Here is a 22805-nt window from a genome sequence, read left to right on the forward strand (position 1 = left end):
AATGAGGCCTCTACAGTGTTAACAAGATTTTACTATAGCCATATAAGGAAAAATGCCCCCCTTGGCAGCCATGGTTTTTCAGCATAGGTTACCATTTTTGAACTCATCCAAGATATCATTGGGACAAATCTTCTGAGAAAGTTTCATTAAGATCAGAAAATAAATGTGGCCTCTAGTGTTAACAAGGTTTTACTATAGCCAAATAAGAAAAAATGCCCCGCCCCCTGGTGGCCATGTTTTTCAACTAACCATAATTTTCGAAGTCGTTCAAGATATTATTGGGATGAATCTTTTGACCAAGTTTCATGAAGATCAGACAATAAATGTGACCTCTAGAATGTTAACAAGATTTTACAATTGCCATATAAGGAAAAATGCCCCGCACCTTGGCAGCCATGTTTTTCAAGCAAACAACCATTTTCGAACTCATCCAAGATATCATTGAGACCAATCTTCTGACCAAATTTCATGAAGATTGGACAATAAATGTACCTCTAGAGAGTTAACAAGGCAAATGCTGACGCCTCACAACAGACGACTGGGTCGCATTTAAGCCACATACAAACAACTACCAGTGCTTAACTGTAGACATGGTGCATGTTTTGTAAATATGACCATTACCTTTATCCGACACGCTCCATTAGCAATACAAAGCTAGATTTTCATGTAAGCTACCTATACTTAATTTGATAGCAATATCTTCATCCAACCTCAAGTGTTTGACTGGAAAGCTTTTCTATATTGATAACTGACAATGATCAAACACATCAAAAATAAAATCCCAATTTTTTTCCTTTGATTCGTCAGCACTAAGTAAAGTTATTGACCAGAAGCCATAGGGTTACCACCAACCGTCCACCAAACCTTAAACAAATAGCAATGATCAAAACTTGATTAAAAAAGAAAAAGGATTCTAGAATGTAAGCGGTTTTGTGTAAACTATCTTTTAATAGAAGTTTGAAAATAGATGTTCCAACTGGCCTGGTCCTTGTGATTCTTTATGACAAGAGTCAATTATTAACCCTTAGTTAGGCATGCAAACGACAAAAGAAAAAATGTATTGTTATTTTTTATTGATGCTGTATATCATAACATGATTTTTTGTATCCAAGTATTTATCCAGACCGACTGGACAAAGCATGAAACGTTCATTCAACTTCAGCTGAAATGCATGATCAATCAATCATCGACTGATATATTTATATAAGGCTTTCCAGCACAATGGAATACACTCAAAACATGCATACATCAAATGGACATGTAAACATACCAACAACAAATAGTTAATAAATATTATTTATGGCCCGCATGGAATTTGCTTTAATATAGAAATATAATGTAGTGCTGAATGCAAGATTTTTTCAACATAAAAATGTGTTATTTGTTGATTAAATCGTCATTTAAAGTCAATACAGATGCACATTTTTTTCTTAGGACTATAAATTTAGAAAAAGTACATGCACACAGTTTTATGAATTCTTGTAAATAAATATGACAATGTGCATTATAACATACCTAACACATGGAACAACCAATAACATTGTTGTATTTGCTACAAAAATAGTATTTTACGAAAACTTATACCGATAATAACAACCAGATAATTGGCCCACATAATAAAAACAAATCTTGAATGAGCAAAACAATAAATGTCAAATGTCTTTCTAAATAAAAAGATAAACTTTAAAAAAAATGAAAAACAACATCAAAATTTCCAAAATTATTATTAAAATTGGCATCTAAGTCTATAGCTTAAATAAGAAAAACAAAATGATTTAGTAATAAAACTGCATGAAAAACATATATGAGAATAATTAAATTAGCAAGAGGAAATTTATATTAAATTATCTCTACCTACAATTTTCTATTCATTTTGGTACGAAAACAATGCTGACAATGGTTTCAAAACGATAAAAAGGTCCACGCGTTGTATATCCAGTACTTGATATCGATCATTCAACAAAAATACTCAAAAACACTCATAGCACAATTTTTGCTGGAATTCACACTGTTTCTTGTGACATCAAACCACTTGCAATGAGAAAACATGAAAAACAAAACAAAGATGGACAGAATGTTTCCTAGATTAATGAGATATCTACAAATCAGTTTTCTTTGCCTTCTTTTTCTTTCCATCCCTGCCGAAGCCTTTGAGCTCATTTGTAGCCTCCTTGGCAAGGTATTTTACAAAATCATCAACTTCCCTGCCACCCTCATATTTTTTGGGAGATGATCCCTTAGGCTTATAGTAAATAGTTGGGAAGCTGGAAATAGACAATTAAATTAATGAATACTATTTTTCGTCCATTCTTGGGGTAAATATTGGACACCATTCCCCCTAACTAAAAGTATTTATTTTGCCCCACATATGAAAAACATTCCCATTTTAAAATAATTATTAAAAGAAACACACAACTCAAAACCATCAAGACAATTGATTATTTAATTTAAGAATTACTTATATTTATACGCATACAATCCAAAACATTTGGAAGGGCCAGGTTAAGTATCCTGAATTCTGTGACTGAATAATTAAATAACTATTGTGATATTGTTTTTGTGTGTATAATTCATTACCCTAAACAAACAAATTTAAGCAAAGATATGCCAGCAGCAAGTCTGGCATAATTCACTTACCCCTGGACCTGATACTGCGGGGGGACATCGTTGGCGGTGGCATCCATCTTAGCTATCACCACCTCGGACTCATCCTTGAGCTGAAAGAGTGGAGATAGATATTAGAGGGTAGAAAGCAGCCTTGGTTCACATGGTGCTTAAAACTTTTCTCTTGAATGCAGGCACAAGATTCAGTTTAAATAGATGATCTTTCATAGACGTCATTTTGTAATAAAGCTTATTTTTAAGCTAACAAACATAATCATCCAAAATGCCCATTTAATTTGTACCGAGAATTCATTCTGAACAAATATTTCTCATAAGATCTTTCATAAGACAATGCCATGATAAATGCCTTCAGATTAGGTGATAACCAGTGTACCCTCAGCACTGGAAGGATTCTACGTAAGACACAAAGGACAGATTTTACCCATTAAACCGACTCAAATACTCATTTTTACAATTCTGTCTTTAAAGTTAAGAGAAATTGGCTGAACTAGAGCATGTCACAGTATCAACAAACACCCCTCTTCCATCCTGACGCATGCGTGTTAATATGTAGCAAGTGGTCATCATCATGTTATAGAAATACCATGTTGATACAGTGAATAATAATAAGCAATGTTAAGGCTAAAATCACACTTGCACAATTTAAAATTATAAGTAACGATACATGCAAGATTGAATGTTGTTGGACCAAACAGGGTGTACTCCGTTGGACAAAGTTGTGTCAACAGACATAACTCCATGGTGAAGAATGTATACCCAGCCTACTTTGTTGTGTGGAGTATTACAAAACTACATGTACACACAGATCTTCATACCAACAAACAAGAGAAGTCCTACCTTTTCAGCAAGCTCCTTATATTTGGGCTCCAGGGATTTGCAATGGCCGCACCAGGGAGCATAAAACTCTATTAAAACATCCTTATCGTCTGGAACGACTTCTGCAAAATTTTTGGCCACTGCAACCTGTATGATATATAAAGTGTGGTTTAATTATTCACTGACAAATTTTAATTTCATTTTTATTTTCAACAAGTGTTCAGATAAGCTGGGAGTGATGTATATGTCTTATGCCTACGTAGCTCCAGACCAGCCTGCACTATCATGCAAACTGGTCAGTAGCTAAGCCACTCTTTCTGTTTAATGTCACTCAGGATTGCTAGGTCTGATCAGCAGCGGGTCGCTCATGACCAGACAGCGAAGATGTGCAAGCTGGAGTGGAGATACTCTGGCCAAATATGTCATAAGACCCAATTTTCTATGACTTGTACATTCTGTTTTTCCTAATAAGTGCAGATATGTAAGAACTGTCATATCAGAAATAAAAGCCGCAAAGGAATGTTTCATTTGTATCAAATGGTAATTCCACAGTTTCATCATATAAGACAGTGTTCTTTTGAAAATTTGCTTTAAACAATAGAAAACAAGAGCCGTGTTTGTGAAACACAATGCCCCCTACTGCGCCGCTTTGAAGCTATATATTTGACCTTTGACCTAAAGGATGACCTTGACCTTTCATCACTCGAAATTCGCATGCATGCCAAATATCAAGTTGCTATCATCAATAATGCAAAAGTTATGACCAACGTCAAAGTTTTGGGAAAGAATGACAGACAGACAGGCCAAAAACAATATACCCCCAATTATTCGATCCAGGGGCATAAAAATGTCAGTAAAATAAAGTTATTTCCTAACAAGAGATGTTGTCAGAAACGCAATTCCCCCCTATTACAATATAATTTGACAGGTTTTGAAATTATCTCCCTTTTGAAGCTTATTACTTCCCTTGGATTGTATTGTTTTACTTTTGACCTTGAAGGATAACCTTGACCTTTCACGACTCAAAATGTGCAGCTTCATGAGATACACATGCATGCCAAATATCAAGTTGCTATCTTAAATATTGCAAAAGTAATGGCCAATGTTAAAGTTTTCGGACAGACGACAGACATACAATTCAACTGATATATGCCACCCTACCGGGGGCTACAAAATTGAGCATAAACATCAAATAGCTGCAAGAGATTTAAAACAAGAGCACCGCATAACGGTAGCCAAATCTCGGCCATGGGTGCAGTTTTGAATAAATGGAAGCTTGTCAGTGACCTTGACCGTTGACCCAAAAATGGGTGTTGCGTGTAAAACTCATCAAGGTGCATCTACATATAAAGTTTCAAAGTTGTAGGTGGAAGCACTTTGATTTTAGAGGCAATGTTAAGGTTTTAGAACGATGCGGACGGCAGACACTGGACGGCGAGCTGGCTATGACAATACCTCGGGTTTTCTCTGGAAACAGCCGATCTAAAAATTAATTGGCATCTATAATGAAAAACAAACTTGAGATTCAATCCACAACAAAGTCTGTGTTATCATAATTATCACCTATCTAAATTTCTCTACAAAAAAAGCATTACACATCACTTAAGCCACACAAGATCCAGTGAATCTATGGCTTTTATAATAAGGTCTGTTACCTTGACATCATTGGCAGAATTGTCTGGTACAGGTTCTGACTTCATGTATGCTTCCAATTTGCCATTCAAAAGATTGTTCACAAACTGCTCTAGGCTTTCAGGGCTGGAATAAAGAGATGTAAAAACATTGATAAATATAACAAACCTAAGGAATCTAGGGATCATGATTCTTCATTAAGGTGATTGAAAACATCCCAAGCACATCTTGAATCAATTTTCAACAGATAACAAGAGATGTGTTTGTCAGAAACACAATGCCCCCTATACACCGCTATTTTTTTTACCTTTGACCTTGAAGGATGCCCTTGACCTTTCACCACTCAAAATGTGCAGCTTCATGAGATACACATGCATGCTAAATATCAAGTTGCTATGTTCAATATTTCAAGTTATTGCAAAACTTTACTATATTAAAGTTTTAAATTTTTTACCTTGAAGGATGACCTTGACCTTTTACCACTCAAAATGTGCAGTTCCATGAGATACACATGCATGCCAAATATCAAGTTGTTCAATATTTCAAAAGTTATTGCAAAACTTTAACAAGAGCTGTCAGAGGACAGCGCACTCGACTATTTGAGTGCTTGACAGTATAACGTAAGCCATCGTGGGAAAATTGTTCATATTCAATAATTTATTAGACGATCTTTCAAAAATAAAAAAAGGAAAAAAAAATTGGGGGGGGGGGGTAGGAGGGGTGAGAGGGGGTTATAATGTGGGGTGGGGTAATTTATTAGATGTTTAAAAAAATTGTGTTGCTTTGTCAAAGTAATAATAAAATGTGATCATAAATAAAGAAGTTATGGCAATTTAAGCACAATGTTCAATTATCTAAGTGTAAAAGGGGCCATATTTTATGTCAAAATGCTTGATGTCTGCTCTTGTTTATAGGTTTGGGGTCATGTTGGTAAACAAGTATGCAACATATAAAAGCAATATGTCAAAGGATATAAGAAATATTTGGGGTAGTATGCAAACTTTAACATAGATTTATCAATAATATGCATATTCTAAGTATAAAAGGGGCAATAATTATAACAAAATGCTTGATAGAGTTTACTGTAACCTTAAAGTTTTGGGACAGAATGACAGACAGACAGGCCAAAAACAATATACTCCCGATCTATCCATCCGGGGCCGGGGGGCATAAAAATATTTAGTCAACTAGGAAACTTATTGCATTGTTAGTTTATGAGTGTAAGTTATGGCCAATTTAGTTGTAAAAAATTAATGTTAACAATGTTTCCTTATTTTCCAGTATCTCAAAAGCTTGCAAAGAGCACTATATGTTCAGGTGATCTAAAACCTACTCAGTACAAACCTAAATTCCCCAGACATGACAAACTTCTGGTTCTGGGCATCACGGGCAGCAACTACAGGCTTATCTCCCTTGACGGAGTCCATTCCGAATTCGGTGAGCTCGTGGTTGAAGTCGTTCTTGTTGCTGACGGCAAATGTAACAGTCTTGCCCTCGTCCTTGAACTTCTTGGCCACCTTCATTACCCTGGCATGAGAAGAAAGGGCTTATTAGGTACACAGGAAGGCTTTTGAGGTACAACAGATGGCTTCTTAGGTACAACAGAAGGATTTTAAGGCACACAGAAGGATTTTTAGACAAAATGTAAGGATTATTAAGTATAATATTACTGCTTAGTTTGTTAAAAGTTTAAAAGTGGGAAAACTAAAACAATGTTTTTGTATTTTTTCAATCAAAATCATTTTTTCCTATGTTATGTACGTCTTACCATGCTGAAACTAATTATATTAAAAATTATGCAAAAATATAGAACAACTGTGTTTGTATTTTTAGTACAGCAATGACAGTGTGATTGTTTTTCATAGTTTAACAATAATGCCCATTGGTTTGTTTCATATACCCCTACAAATAAATAAATACAAGGCAATGTAACACTGTTATTTACAATTAAAGATCTAACAAGAGACGTGTTTGTCAGAAACACATGGCCCCCTACTGCGCCGCTTTGAAGCCATATATTTGATCTTTGACCTTGAAGGATGACCTTAACCTTTCATCACTCAAAATGTGCAGCTCCATCAGATACACATGCATGCCAAATATCAAAGTGCTATATTCAATATTGCAAAAGTTATGGGCAATGTTAAAGTTTTCGGACAGACAGACAGACTGATGGACAGACTGACGGACAGTTCAACTGCTATATGCCACCCTACCGAAGGCATAAAAATATTAATTGAAATAAACATCCAGTTAAACTAGACTACTCTCAACAAGTTAAGCTGTGTACCTGTTTCTCCAGTAGTTAGTTCCCTTGACATTCTTCACAAAGTCCACTTCAAAGTAGGCAACCACTGTGGGCTTGCCAAACTTGTCAGCGTTGTCAGAGGTACGATGACCACACAGTCCAAGGCTGGGGTTGAACAAAAGGCAATCAGATTGAAGTCAGTGTGAAGAGATAATATTGATTACCACAACAAATATAATTATGAGCTAACTTCTTATTTTATAGCAAGTATGTCTGATGTGGGCCAAGAGGTTTTTCAATAAGACCAAAGACGTCAAAACTATTCTAGGGTCAAATACTACTAAAAAGAATTCAAATTATGAAGTAAATTAGGTAAATCATAATATATGCATGGCTTTGCATATGCTGAGAAACAAAGCAAAATATAAATTTCTCATACAAATACCAGCTATAGTTATGATATTTGGACAAACTGTTATACAATAATATTTTTTTCACCTGTTTGTGAAGGACCAAAGGTTTCATTTTGGGAAAATAACATATTTTGAGGGGCCTTCTTAACTTCCAAGCTTGGGAATGAAATGTCCTAGGGGAAAGATCAGTTAAATAGTAAAAAATCATGATATGAAAAAATTGGTGAGAATCATATGTAAGAATTTATGAAATTGGATGAAGGATAAGAACAACCAATACTATGGAAGAACAAGGGACAAAATTGTCACAAAACCAGGTTTTCATTGTGAAAAAAAAAATCTGATAAAGGGAGAAAACTCAAACTGAACTTTTGAAATGAACAAACAAAATTAACCCCCTTTGTAAGTTTGTTTTAAAAAAAAAAATATTTTTAGTCGTGGCGACCTAGACATTGGAGATATTGACGAGATTCTTTCGTGCGACACACCGTCCCATGATGGTGAACAAATGTGCCAAATGATTGTAAAATCTCACAATGAATGACATAGTTATGGCCAGGACAAGCTCATTTATGGCCATTTTTGACCTTTGAACTCAAAGTGTGACCTTGACCTTGGAGATATCGACATAATTATTTCGCGCGACACACCGTCCAATGATGGTGAACAAATGTGCCAAATGATTTTAAAATCTGACAATGAACGACATAGTTATGGCCCGGACAAGCTTGTTCCGCCCGCCCGCCAGCCCGCATTCGTCAATCTAATAACCAATAACCGCCCGCCAGCCCGCATTCGCCAATCTAATAACCAGTTTTTTCCTTCGGAAAACCTGGTTAAAAATTATTGTTGTATGTAGGACATTCTGAGTTTGTCTGACAGTTTCACTTATCTTAAGAATTGCAGAGGTGCGGGCTAATATGTTTTTCGGCGTAAGCTGCATAAGCCAGCTTTTCACCCTGACTTGACCTTTGTAAGTGTCCAATAAAATTCAAATAAAATTTCCCGCGGCTAGGTACGAATGAATACACTTCATTTATTCCATTGGCTGATTTGAGTATACCACCAGAACATTGGAAACATATCCGCGTCTTTGTACCACTGTTTTACTGTATGAAACAATTTTATCTCTAATGAAAAGGCTTAATAGATAGAACAGTTTTACACTCAATTCTCGACATCAATACAGTTTGTGCGTACACCTTTTATTTTCAGAGTATTACCAGCGCAAAAGCGTTTATACTTAAAAGGCTATTTTCTCATATTTAGTACTTACTTCCATATTCCTGTCAACATGTTAACATGTAAAAGTACAAAGAGCAGTGGAAGCGAGGCCTCACTTTAAAGAATTGCATTTCAACCCACGAGGTTTCGGGGCAAGTCGCGGACATTCAGAGTTTATATACAGGTCATCACCGGAGTTCGCGGTCAGTAAAATAATCGTTATATAATAAAGACGCTCTCCGTGAACTAGGTTACCTGGAATTTTCTTTAGACCAGAAATATGTTAAAAGAAGATATTCAGCAATATAATTATGGTATGTCAATAGTAGATTCTTAATGTGTTTTCAACAATACAATGATAAATATTATTTTTAATAAATTTAACAATAATTATTCCACCATATTGCCTAATGTACTAAAGTGATATTACAGGGTTTTTTTTTACTAAGAAAGTGACGCCGATATTCGGCGTCTTCCCCTACCAGAATTTTTCCCCTAAAAATACCATTTCCCCTCCAAAAATATAATTTTTCACCAAAATATAATATTTTACCCTCAAAGAATTTTTTCTTTCTTTTGGGAAGTCGACGCTTATCCAATTTGTACCATGTACAACAATCTCTCTCTCTCTCCCGACGAACACTCAAATCTGGGAATCCCAGTGATTCTATATATAGCTCTTAAATTACGTCATGGAAACCGGGCAACTAATCGTATTAATCATGTGACTATTTTACTGGATTCCGGTCTTGCGCGAGAAGGGTGTTTCGTCAATTAATTACCGGAAACCAGACGAATTTTCATCCAGGTTATGTGAAAGCCAAGATATAAACATTAAAACAGAAAAAGTCTCACAATTGGCGTTCATACACGAACAAAATAAAACATTCGGACTCGGAAAATATTAATTGCGTTGACGTATTTTTAAAGAATGAATCATCAAAAACCGTTGAAACCCAGCAGGATTCGGTGGTACATGTAATCAACATCGATTAATACTGTCGGATTATTGTGAAAGTGAAAGTAGACAATCGGCAGCTGCCGCACCTTTCCCTTCCAATACTGTAGCAGATCTAGATCGTCAACCCATTCATCATGAAATTGAAATCACAATATTGACATCGTTCCCCGGCCCAAGTTGAAAACATTTCCCATTATTAGATCTACCCCTGCAACTTTATTTAGGACTTTGACTTTAATATCATACTTGTTCATGCAGTGCTCCAGCTAGGATTTGAAAAGGGCAGGGGGGCTTTTTTGTCAAAAGGGCACTTTCGACGCGCAGTATTTTGTCAAAAGGGCACTTTCGACGCGCAGTATTTTGTGAAAAGCGCGCGGGTGTTTCTGGAATGCTTCCTATTGCATGTGAATTTATATGTTATAAATAATTGTATTATTCCCATTATTATTAAACATTTAGTATAATGTCTACAATGAGGATTAAAGTAATTACATTGTAATAAGAGATTTATGAATAATCATATGTAAACAAAATTTTTTTTTTTTTTTTTTTTTTTTTTTTTTGGGGGGGGGGGGGAGGGGGGGGGGGGCAGGGCGGAGGTTCGGGGGGGCAGGGCGGAGGTTCGGGAGGGCAGGGCGCGGCGCCCTTCGATTTAGGCCTAGCTGGAGCACTGTCATGTGTTTAAGAACAAAAAGGTCAGAGACATGACTCTTTTTCTAAAAACAAACCTGAAGTCTGTAGGTCAGTTATAGACATTGAAATGAACAGTTTTTATTTTTTCCCCAAATATGTCTCTTTCGCGCTCGATTTTCCCCTTTTACCCAGCGTCCAGCGTCTTCCCCTTTTTCTAAAAAAAACCCCTGTATTATGAGCATGTAACAGTTTATAGGTGTCTATCGCAACCGTTGATTATTTTTGATGTTTCTACTTCATATACACTTATAGTAATTAATGCAGCATCAACATACTAAAACAATATACCAGAAAGAGAAAAATAATGCATTTGAATATTAACTGTACTTTCGTTTGACAACTGATCATGCGTTTACGAGTTGAACCTAAATTTAGTTTTAGTGCAGATTTGTTCATACGACACAAAGACACAATATTGTTTTACGGATCATTTCGGCTTACAGGACTGGGTGGGTCACGTAAGAATATCGAATATAAAATATATTTTTATAAACAACTGGTAGCAAGGTGAGTTGCAGATAATTGATCAGTAACCACATTTTAACTAACTATTTTGACCTGTTAATTCTTTTCAGCTCAATTCAACAGTGCAAAATGCCCATAATATCACTTTAAGCATGAGCACGATGATTCTCGATACTGTTAATAATCGAATCAAATAGCAATGCCCGACAGACCACTAAAACAGGTTTGTTCTCGTGTGGCCGGTTGACTCATATGTTTAAATTTCACTTCCATTCTTCTTTTGGTTTTCTGTTTTGTATCTATAGGTTTATGACCAGCAATATGTTATAATGTAAAATAAGCCGCGAAAACTCCCCGTAACATCCCGTACTGCGTGTGATGCAGCTAAGAACTGCACAGAAAAAGACATTCGCTATCCTTGATCTCATTCATTAAACTATTTACGCCGTATATCTTTTTTAAAGATATTTCTTGTTTAAGTTGTATTCATCTAGCAGCAAAACTGTATACAGTATTGTATAAGTATTATGTTTGAAAAAAGGCTGAAAAGGAACTTGAGATGCAGTTGGGTATTAAAAATCAGAAAAAAATGCAGGTAGGAATGTTCACATGTTGGTCAAACTGTTAACCTCTGGAAACAATATATTTTGAGTAAGGCTCAAAAGATACAATCCAACAGTTGGACAATGGGCAAATATACATGCTCCAAATACATGTGTAAATTTTCTTCAAATAAGTTTTTTTAAACACAATCACAAGCAGGCTATGGAACCAAGTATTTTAGTTCATTTTGTTTGATTCCAGCCTACCTGTTGGAGGTGATCCAGTTTTTGACCTTGAAGACGGTGACATCGTCAGTGTACTTGAGCTTGGCCTCCTCAAACTTGCTCTGTAGACGTGTGGGCTGGAACAGCACGATGTCACTGGAATAAAACAATCACACTTCATATTATATCAGGCATGTGATTATAGAAACACATCAGGGGAGGAAAACTGCCTATCGTCTTACTGGGTTCACAAAAACAATTCACTTTTTTAACTGGTCCTGTAAAATTAATAACCATCTGTAAACTTTGGCATAGAAAAGAACGAAATCAGCTAAGGGAAGGAAAAAATGCAACCATGCTTTGATGCATGCCTTGGACAAAAAAATCCATATAAGCCCCTGGTAGTCATTTTTGAAACTGGTTTTTAACAGACTTTACTTAAAACTGGAATTATATGGCCATTTTTTAGTGTTATGGAGTTTAATTTATTACAGGTTACAGTCAAATGGATTGTCCTTAAATAAAATTTTCTAATCTGTAGCCATATCTTATTTCGTGAATGGCACAGTAAGCTCTAATGTCTGAAAATGGAATGAATATGTTCATCACTGGTAGATCATGCTTACAATAGTGGGGATATTAAATTGAATAGTTATATTGCAATCTTAAACAAGCAAATTCGTTGAATTGATATCCCCCGCCTATATACTTCTGGACACAAAAGTGTTATATTTGACACTAAAAAAGCATTTTTTTGAAGATACAAAGGGCCATAACTCTGTTATTATCAGATGGTGTACAATGCCATTTGGCCTGCATCATCCTATTATCAATATATATACTCATACCAAGTTTCAATGAAATCCGCAAAAGCACATCCAAGATATGGCTCCAGACACAAAAGTGACGGACAGACAGCGCCAAAGCAATATCCCTGCGCCTGTGGCGGGGGATATATACTCGTACCAAGTTTCAATGAAATCTGCCAAGCACTTCCAAGATATGGCTCCGGACACAAACGTGCCTATAGTAAAAAGCATTTTTTCAAGTTACAAAGGGCCATAACTCTTTTTTAACAGATGGTATACAATGCCATATGGCGTGCATCATCCTCTTATGCATATATATACTCATACCAAGTTTCAATGAAATCCGCCAAAGCACTTCCAAGATATGGCTCCGGACACAAAAGTGCCTATAGTAAAAAGCATTTTTTCAAGATACAAAGGGCCATAACTCTGTTTTTAACAGATGGTGTACAATGCCATTTGGCATGCATCATCCTCTTATGCATATATATACTCATACCAAGTTTCAATGAAATCCGCGAAAGCACTTCCAAGAAATGGCTCCGGACACAAAAGTGCCTATAGCAAAAAGCATTTTTTCAAGATACAAAGGACCATAACTCTGTTTTTAACAGATGGTGTACAATGCCATTTGGAGTGCATCATCCTCTTATGAATATATATACTCATACGAAGTTTCAATGAAATCCGCCAAAGCACTTCCAAGATATGGCTCCGGACACAAAAGTGCCGGCCGGACGGACGGACAACGCCAAAACAATATCTCTCCGCCTCTGGCGGGGGTTCATAATGCTAACAATTGAATGGAGTTATATTGCAATGGTGAATCATGCTAACAATTGAATAAAGTTATATTGCAATGTCATATCTAGCTGACAATTGTATGGATATGTAATGTTGAAACAAGAGATGTGTTTGTCATAAACACAATGCCCCCTAATGCGCCCCTTTTTTTGTGTGAACCTTTGACCTTGAAGGATGACCTTGACCTTTCACCACTCAAAATGTGCAGCTCCATGAGATACACATGCATGCCAAATATCAAGTTGCTATGTTCAATATTTCAAAAGTTATTGCAAAACTTTACTATATTAAAGTTTGAAATTTTTTACCTTTGACCTTGAAGGATGACCTTGACCTTTCACCACTCAAAATGTGCAGCACTATGAGATACACATGCATGCCAAATATCAAGTTGCTATGTTCAATATTTCAAAAGTTATTGCAAAACTTTACTATATTAAAGTTTGAAATTTTTGACCTTTGACCTTTGAGGATGACCTTGACCTTTCACCACTCAAAATGTGCAGCTCCATGAGATACATATGCATGCAGAATATCAAGTTGCTATGTTCAATATTTCAAAAGTTAATGCAAAACTTTACTGTAAGGTTAAAGTTTTGGGACAGAATGACAGACAGAAAGACAGACAGACAGGCTAAAAACCATATACCCCCGATCATTCGATCCGGGGGCTTAAAAATGGCATGTACTGCAATAGTTGATCTATAATTATTGTGCCAGTACAGAGCCGGGGGCACAGAAGTGAGCCAAGAGAAGCATACTTCAGTCCTATCATTCAAGATCAGCTGATTTCAGATGAGTAAGGAAATAAGGCTCTATAAGGATCATCATCAGTATGCTGCTGCCACACTATCAACCTTATATTTGTAAGTATGGTTATATCTAGAGGTACATTTCTGTTAAAAATTTGTCACAATAATTATGATAGCAAACACTTTATTGCAATTCTGGAAAACAGATTAAGGTCAAATTATATTCATTTGGTAGAAAGTGTTTAAGTGTTTATCCTTTGCTTATTTTGGTTACACAAGTTGTCATTTCAAGATTTTTTTGTCGGAGGCATTCAGAACATTTTAAAAAACATTTTTTCAAGAACTTTTCTTTTTAAACTCACATGATAATGACAATGTGGTTTAATATACCGGTAAAGCCCTTATATCCCTTGCCATATTAACTCCTCCCTATACATAATAATCACATTGTTTCCTTCGAAAAATACATTCCTGGAAACTTACTCTTTGTATCCAAATTTTTTGTTGACCTCATCACTGTAGGAGTGAGCGAACCTCATCTCAGTGTTCATGGCAGATGCCACCTTCTGGAATGTCTTGGCAGCCTCGTTATCACCACTGAAGAAACCTGCATATGCAAACCACAGCATTCATAGGCATGGATTTTATGAAGCAGCCTTTCCATTCACAAAAGTCACAAACATTAAATTGCAAGGCCATATAGACAGTGACAGTACACTATTCAAGACCACCGTTACAAAACTGTCTTCATAACATTACATATAACAGAATATCATACCAACAACTCCGTATTCAAAGTTGGCCACAAATTTTTCAGCATCTGCAACATCCTTCAATTCTTTAGATGCGGGACCGGCCTTGGCTCTCATGGTCTTCACAATGCCATCTAGTGACAGGAAAACAAGGTTACACTCTACTATTATATTCAGGTTATAAAACATTTTCTTAAATTTCTATATGATGCTTACAATGTCGGAATTTCTATATGATGCTTAAAATTTCGGAATGAATGCAGCAACAAACATACCAGTATTTTCTTGTATATGCATTGTATTTAAATATGAAAAGGTTATTTAATTTTTACAAAATATGTTTGCAAGCAACTGACATATTTTACTTACTGCAATAGAAAATGAAAGCATATTTTACAACAATACATTATCTCACAATTTTAAAGATACATCAAACAAATAGCTGAGAACAAAAGTATAAAAGTTGTTAACTTGGAAATCCAGAAATATACAGATACATTTAACAAATAGCAAGAGGTGAGTTTAGAATCCAGTGATACACAGATTAATACACTGAGTATAGAACATGTATGTACAACCTCAAACTTATTACACTGTACACATACAACACAAATTAAATACATCCAGAAAATAAGCAGTGTGAATGGATGATATGATATACAGTTACACGTATGATAGCAGACTGTTCAAACACCTCAAAAAAAGAAAACTAACAGAAGCAACAACAGAAAGACTTTGAATCCGAACGAAAAAAACAAGAAAACAAATCTACTGGTAAAAACCCAGGACGGGGAAGCCCAAGTGCATGTATTGATAATGTATTAAACAAAGGCCCAGAGGAAGTATACATTTGTATATCAGTCTCCCAAAATGAAACCGATTTATCAAAACATGGTGATTTCACACTGATTCCTCAATATATGTTCCTTGACCTTCCAACATACAGGCATCATACATTGGCTTTATGCCAAGCCAGGGGTTTTGCACACCTACCAGCCTCACGGCTCCCCTTATACTCCTCCGCCATCTTGCCCTTGCGGAAGAATTTCAAGGTGGGATACCCACTGACACCATACTTGGAACACGTTTTCTCACTTGAGGTGCAATCAATCTGAACAGGGCCAAATATGTAAGAGGATACAGAATGTTCTAATCTCTCATTTCCCCTTAGTAAAGACTGTTTGATGGTTTAATCCCAGCAAAACGTATTTCAAACAATGAAATTTCACTCCACAAAATATTACTAACCCAATGATAGTTCAATCACCCTCCCCTAATATAGGGGAAAATATACCAAAAAGCATTTTACCCATATACTTGATGGTAAAATTGCAACAGTTAGTCCTCTGAATACTAGGCAGTGTCTTTTTCAGTTTCTAATTATACTACATATTTCATCTTTCAAACATCAATGAAAGCAAGAAAACACTGGCATCATGATCTAAAAGCAAAATCTGAAAGCTCTACAAGCAAGAACACAAAGCCAAAGTGCATGTTGCCAATCAATGATTTCACATTAACATGATAACAGGCTGATATTAAGACTGCAACATGGTATGTTCACACATTATGACACACAGATGTTTGGTTTGGTTTTCAGAAGATAAAAGACTTGGCGAGATAGCTTTGGAGTCAGCGGCACACCATTCAATGTGCAAATCCCTCACAAATTATATATTTTTGCTCCACGATGCCATTGTTTAAAACACTTCTTAACTGCATGTGTAACGGTCTTTTTCTGGAAGACAAAAGTCCGTAACATAATGCAAATGCACACAATTCTTGAGGGAAATCTACTTCTACAAGCATTACTACATCTATTGCAAAGTACAGAATCAAGCATAACAGTATATCTATTTCTACAGAAAGAGATGCAAAAAGGAATCAGAAATCTTCTGGTTGAGACTCAACTAGTATTTAAGCACATGACACAATCACAGACAAATGACAGCAGATGGAAGCCAGACAAAGATGCAGCATGTGAGTGGGACAAACATCACACACCAGCGTGACCTAGTGTCACACACGCAGGGGGATACCTGCTTCACGAGCCCCGTTGTAGTCCTCAGACATCTCTCCACCACGGAAGATTTTAAGTGTGGGGTAGCCACTGACCCCGTACTTGCCACACACCTCTGTGTTAGCTGTGCAATCAACCTGATGGAATAACCAACAATTGTTCTATGACTGTCCATCTCAGAACATATGTGACCCTGACATATATGAGCCAGTCTGTGGCAAAACTGACACTGTCCACACAATGGATTTTTGTTAAAAAGAGACTTTAAGCGATAAATGCCATAAAAGCTGAAAGAGTCTACCAAGATTAGCCTGTGCAGACAGCACTGGCAAATATGGGAAAATACTTTACACATGGACGTAAGCCCGGTTTCCCAAAAAATTTGCTCATATATTCATCCTATGTTTATTTTATGCGTTAATGTTCCAGTAAAGATAATGTTGGCTAGCTATCTGATACCGCCATCCAGTCAGATTGTTTTGTAATCCAGTGCAAGGGCCTACTCTGCAATTGGCTAAATTAGCCCATGGTTACACATTAGAAAGTTTGGCTAAAGAAAAGTGTATTTTGTTGCAACCTTTTCTTCATCAAACACCATAAAACTGTCAAAACAAGAAGAATTTCTATGTTCTGTGGTAATTTTGCGACATAAAATTTTGAGCCATTGAGGATCCTAGTCACATTTAATTGTATTTACCTTCGGTATACTACAGAAGCTTCTATCCTCATTAAACATATTTACAATAAAAATGTCAATTTATCATTTTTGCATTATACAAATATTATCTGTGTGCTATACAGAGTAGAATTCTGAACTGATGGTAACATTTCACAACATACAAGATTATTTAATATGTGGCATACAACAATTTAAAGTGACAGTGATAATTACAATATTGTTATAGAAGTGAGTCAATTCATATCAGGTAATTTACCCTCTGTTGTTTCCTTAATCTCTTCAACCCATTCTCCTTTTTTATAAATGGCTAAAGTTGGGTACACTTTAAGTCCAAGTCTTTTACAAAATGTTGAGCCCAATGTACAGTCAACCTTATTACATGGTAAACGTAAAGAAGCATGAGGATATGATTGATATAAGTACAAACGCATTAGTATTTTATTGTTTAATATACATATAGAAATTTTAATTAGAAACTATCATGTTATAATGGTTTTAATTACATGTTACAATTATATTTGATAAATTATGTTTGTTGCAATAACTAGCAAACAAAATCTTGGGGCTTGCATAGATTCTTAAGATAATTATTTATAAAGGCAGTCTTTTGGACATTTTCTAAAAGCCATTCAATATGTGAAAAAAATGTACCTTGGCAAGAGAAACAGGGGGGTCATTGTTCTTCAGAGTGGTGGCTGCCTTCTCATACTCTGGGGCCAATTTCTTGCAATGTCCGCACCTGTAGAGACACATGCATATGAGGAAAGGGCATATAATCTGGTTAGCTGAAATAATTCGCGTTCAGAATAAATCTGAACGCTGAAACTCCGGTCTGTAAAAACCATAACGAAAAATAAATACAATACTATTATCGGAATTACAGTATTTACAAGTGTATATATCTAAAATCTATCCGTTGTTTGACAAATATGAACTAAGATCACACAAATTACCTGTATTTCATTCGAAATCATAGACATTGAACAATCATTTTCTCAAAGGCAACCATTTTGGCATTATTGTTGTTGTTCTTATTTCGTACCATAGCTATTTCGTACCTATTACTTTTGGGGTATTTCGTTACTATCGATTCTAATATTTTGAGTTATAGCAGTTATAATTATTCTTTTGCTTCTTTTTCTTCTTATGATTATTATTTCCAATTTCATTTCTTACTGTTTTGTGTATATTGCACACTTTTTTTGTTCGAACTCAGTTACAAACATAGTTGAATTTAACCTCCACCAAGGGAGATAACATAACCTTTACTAATACTATACAAGGATTCATATTGGATGAAACAAACTCGAAATATAGTTTATTAACAGGTAAATTTCAATATATTTTGCTCAATATATACTATCTAGGCAATGTTCTTTCGTAATAGTCACAAATATGTGTGTATTTAAATTCAGAAGTGATGCGACCGAAATTCGTGTCGGAACTCTCGCTATTAAAAAGATAGAGTGGACTATTGACGCCAAGAGTCTGCCAAAGAAAAATCATCAAAAGACTCTAAGGCGGCAATTAATATTGACTAATAATCTGGTATATTGCAAAGGAAAGGATCGGATCCAAATTTTACAATAACCATAAACTGTTTGCATTGTGTCATCTGGTTAATAGACGAGTTAATTGTTATTGTTTACATTAGGGATTTTCCGCGCATGCGCACTGACTGGTTGGCAAAAACACTGGTTACAGTCACGTAAAACATGTATAAAGGGCTTTTGTTTAGTCAATTAAACCAGCGATTTTCCTTGTCCAATTGGGAAAAGTACCCGTACCGGTCCGATTGGGAAAAATTGAGTCGTGAAAACCTCAAAATTGGGAAAAATCGAGTCGTGAAATCCTGAAATTGGGAAAATCGCGTCGTGAAGTTTGGGTCTTATTGAATACATCATACAGTTCATACTTAATTGAACATACCCATTTAAATAATCATTTGCAGGCATGCCTTAATGACCATTAAGTTATAAAGTTTATATAAATAACAAAATATTATAAAGAACACACCAAATCAATTACTAGTTGTTTTAATCTCTTTTAAAGCAATGTCTCTCTCTTTCATTTTTGTGAAAATTTCAACAATCTTTGATGTTTGATCATCACTCAGTTGCTTGCATCCCTCCCTGCACAGCATCATTATTGCTGTCAATGTGTCCTGTGATAGATGGTTCCGATTGGTTTTTTGGCATAATATTTGCTATTATGACTCATTTCAAACTGCGATAAGGTTACAAACCGACGTAAAACAGTACGCTGGCTGCCTGGCAAAAGAACCGGAAACAGTAACAACTCTATTGATTGAATGCGCTGAATAATAAAACCCGAAATTAATCGAGCGCGTGGTTACACACAACTATACGATTTTCTTTGTTCGCTCGCCGAAAGTTGGTTTTTTACGAAACTTTCTATCGTTTTGAGAAAAAATTCGGACGCTGATTGGGATTTTTCCAGATGCCGATTGGGAATTTGGGAATTTTCGCTTGATTGGGAAAGTACCGTTTTGGGAATTTGGGAATTTTCGTTCGATTGGGAAAGTACCGTTTACCGGTACTTTATAAAGAAGGAGGAAAATCGCTGTAAACGATAAAAAATCCGAAATAAACATTACAACTCTTAAACAATAGTGCAAATATATCATATTTAGTACTAATAAATGTATCATCATATATATAATTTCCTCTTTATAAAAATACAAATTAGTTATTAGCATCAGAGTAAACGTGGTCGGAAGACTAAATACTGACAATACCACACAACAAAACAATAAATTAGCCGTATTCTTTTTTATAGTAAGACTTTAAAAAATGATATATCAAAACTTATAATACATATATTAATTTGATTATAACTATAAACGGTGTGGATATTGTTATTGCTCATCAGCGACCGAAAGTGTATTATAAGAGGCGCATTTAATCAATTATAAAACAAAGCCATAAAAAACGGAATACATTAACAATCGTTAAATGTTGTGGTAATTTTCTTTTCCATAGAATGAATTTTCGTTTCGTTTCCATTGAATTACAATATTAATAAATTTTAATATACAAATGAAAATAAAACCTGCATCTTGTGCAAATTGAACTGTCTTTGCATGTAAATTGAAATCTCCAGGGACCTATACATTGTTTGTATAGGTCCCTGAAATCTCTTAACAAGTAATAAGGAGTGATACATTTAACAATCTAGCATTTTATGATAAATATATATATTAATTTAATTTATTTTACGCAAAAATTGTTTACCCGCGGTAAATACATCAATTGTGTAGCAGTAATATTGAACAATATTTTAAATTTAAAGTTATAAAGCACTGTATTATTATGATTAAACTGGCTAACATATAAATACACATGTTCCTGTTAATCCGTTTCGGACAAATATCTTCTTTTTTTTAATATGTTAAATTATTTATTAAAGCAAATGTTACGTATTTTGGCTTAAATATTTGGCTTGCTCAATATGACTGCTCAATATGTCAAGAGATGACATGGAGGTATCATAAAGTCTGCCACATGTGGTCTATGCAGGGACCCAATTAAAGTATAGGTCCCTATGTTTATGACACCGGCATGTTTTCTGTGTAATTGGCTGGGCAGTCTCCGATCATAACGAGATAATATGCTTGTGACGAACAACGGTGCAATTAAACATCAGGTTAGAAATGCTGAAACAAGTGTCGAAATTGGTGTGCACAATTAAATAAAACAATTAGATTTATGAATTTATTTGTTGTGTAACAAGGTAAGTTTGAACAGATATATTAAGATTAAAATCAGTTACTATATTTTGCGAACAAAAAGCGATCTATTTGTTGTTTGTTTCCATCCTTATTTGTGTTCTTTCATTAAATTTAATTTATTCTAAAAGAATTTCCATTTATGAAATTTTGTATCTAAAATGGACGTGAAAATGCGGTTAGTAGAGATTTTTGTGGTAACCACATACCGAGCTCGTAGATAGTGTACGTTCCACTCCAGAGCTCGTTTTAAGTAAAAACAAATAATAACAACAATATAATCGTTCCAAAAATGAATTTCCACGCATGCTTATGTTTTATTCAGACATAAATAGTAAAATTATATTTGATGCAGTTCATGATTATCAATAAAAGCGATGATAATGTCAACCTTCTCTATATGCGCTTATATGAATTCCACCTCTTTTTGCCAACCAGTGGGCGGAGTCTTAACTTTGCAGGTGCGTGTGACGTCACGCGTTAACTCGTCTATACCTCAAGTGTTACAACATCATGCTCTCACTTTCTATGGATAATTTTGAGCTGTACCCTTTTTTCTTTAGTTAGAACAAGTTTTCTTGTTTTTTGGTGTCAGGGGGGAAGTTTATAAACTAAAATGTTATCTTCCCAAACATATGAAAGTCAAACCATAAATTGTGAATTGTGTGCATGGATTTATGGAAAAACAAAGTTTTACAATATTTGAATGGTATGAGACGGAGTACATATTTTTCAAAGAAGTCAGAATTATAACTAGAAGTCAGAATTATAACTAATGTGCAATAAATGTAAATCTTATTATAAATACAAACCAGCAATATTTAGGACAGTCACAGTGACTGACAGTGTCACAGACTGGAAATACGGTGCCATGTAAGTGTCATGTCAGTTTTAATTGTCATCAAAGGCGACAATGTCCATGCATTGAATAAAATCGATTTATACGAAATCATAGATCAATATGCAAATAATAAGAATTAATAAGTTATTGAGAGAAGAAATTCTTATATTTAAACATTCCCCACCCACTTTACGTCTTACCATGGCGCAAAGAATTCCACAAGAATAACGTCGTGATCAGCAATTTTACTTGCAAAGTCGGCGTCGGTGAATTCTAGGACATCGCTAGCACTTGCTAGAGAAAAGAGAGCAATCAATGCAACTGAATAAAACATGTTTACGTCGTTTCCTCTCCCACAAATGTGTGAGTAGTTCGCCGGTTCTGAACGTGGACGATGTAAATGTGTTGTCGAGTTTTGATTGGTCCACGATGATTATTGACTACGTCCTGAATGGGTTAGACTACACCTGTGTTTTAGGTTACATGCCCCTTGGAATACTTTCGCTCAGAAACTCATTTTTGTAAGAGGCCATGTGAATAAGAATTTTATATTTCG

The 22805-nt window shown here is 35.3% G+C and overlaps 1 protein-coding gene across 1 annotated transcript; it reads right to left on the bottom strand.

Moving 5' to 3' along the window:
- Nucleotides 1-1056: 1056 nt before the first annotated feature.
- Nucleotides 1057-22670, bottom strand: LOC127877523 (protein disulfide-isomerase A3-like). The gene is made up of 12 exons (XM_052423463.1): nt 22450-22670; nt 18312-18399; nt 17001-17118; nt 14988-15095; nt 14693-14816; nt 11887-12000; nt 7364-7486; nt 6418-6600; nt 5097-5199; nt 3463-3588; nt 2638-2717; nt 1057-2264 (listed from the first exon to the last, which is right to left on the bottom strand). The coding sequence occupies exons 1-12, from the start codon at nt 22581-22583 to the stop codon at nt 2099-2101; spliced, it is 1467 nt and encodes a 488-aa protein (XP_052279423.1). The 5' UTR covers nt 22584-22670; the 3' UTR covers nt 1057-2098.
- Between the last annotated feature and the right edge of the window lie 135 nt (nt 22671-22805).

The sequence above is a fragment of the Dreissena polymorpha genome, chromosome 4 (assembly GCF_020536995.1).
Source record: "Dreissena polymorpha isolate Duluth1 chromosome 4, UMN_Dpol_1.0, whole genome shotgun sequence".
NCBI lineage: Eukaryota > Metazoa > Mollusca > Bivalvia > Myida > Dreissenidae > Dreissena > Dreissena polymorpha.

Bases quoted from the DNA above. Each gene is read 5' to 3' on its own strand.
- LOC127877523 (XM_052423463.1), bottom strand. From the start codon at position 22,583: ATGTTTTATTCAGTTGCATTGATTGCTCTCTTTTCTCTAGCAAGTGCT. The intron at 6,601-7,363 runs GTACACAGCTTA...TTCTCATGCCAG, and splicing joins ACTAACTACTGGAGAAACAG to GGTAATGAAGGTGGCCAAGA. The intron at 5,200-6,417 runs GTTTGTACTGAG...TCTTTATTCCAG, and splicing joins GTCATGTCTGGGGAATTTAG to CCCTGAAAGCCTAGAGCAGT.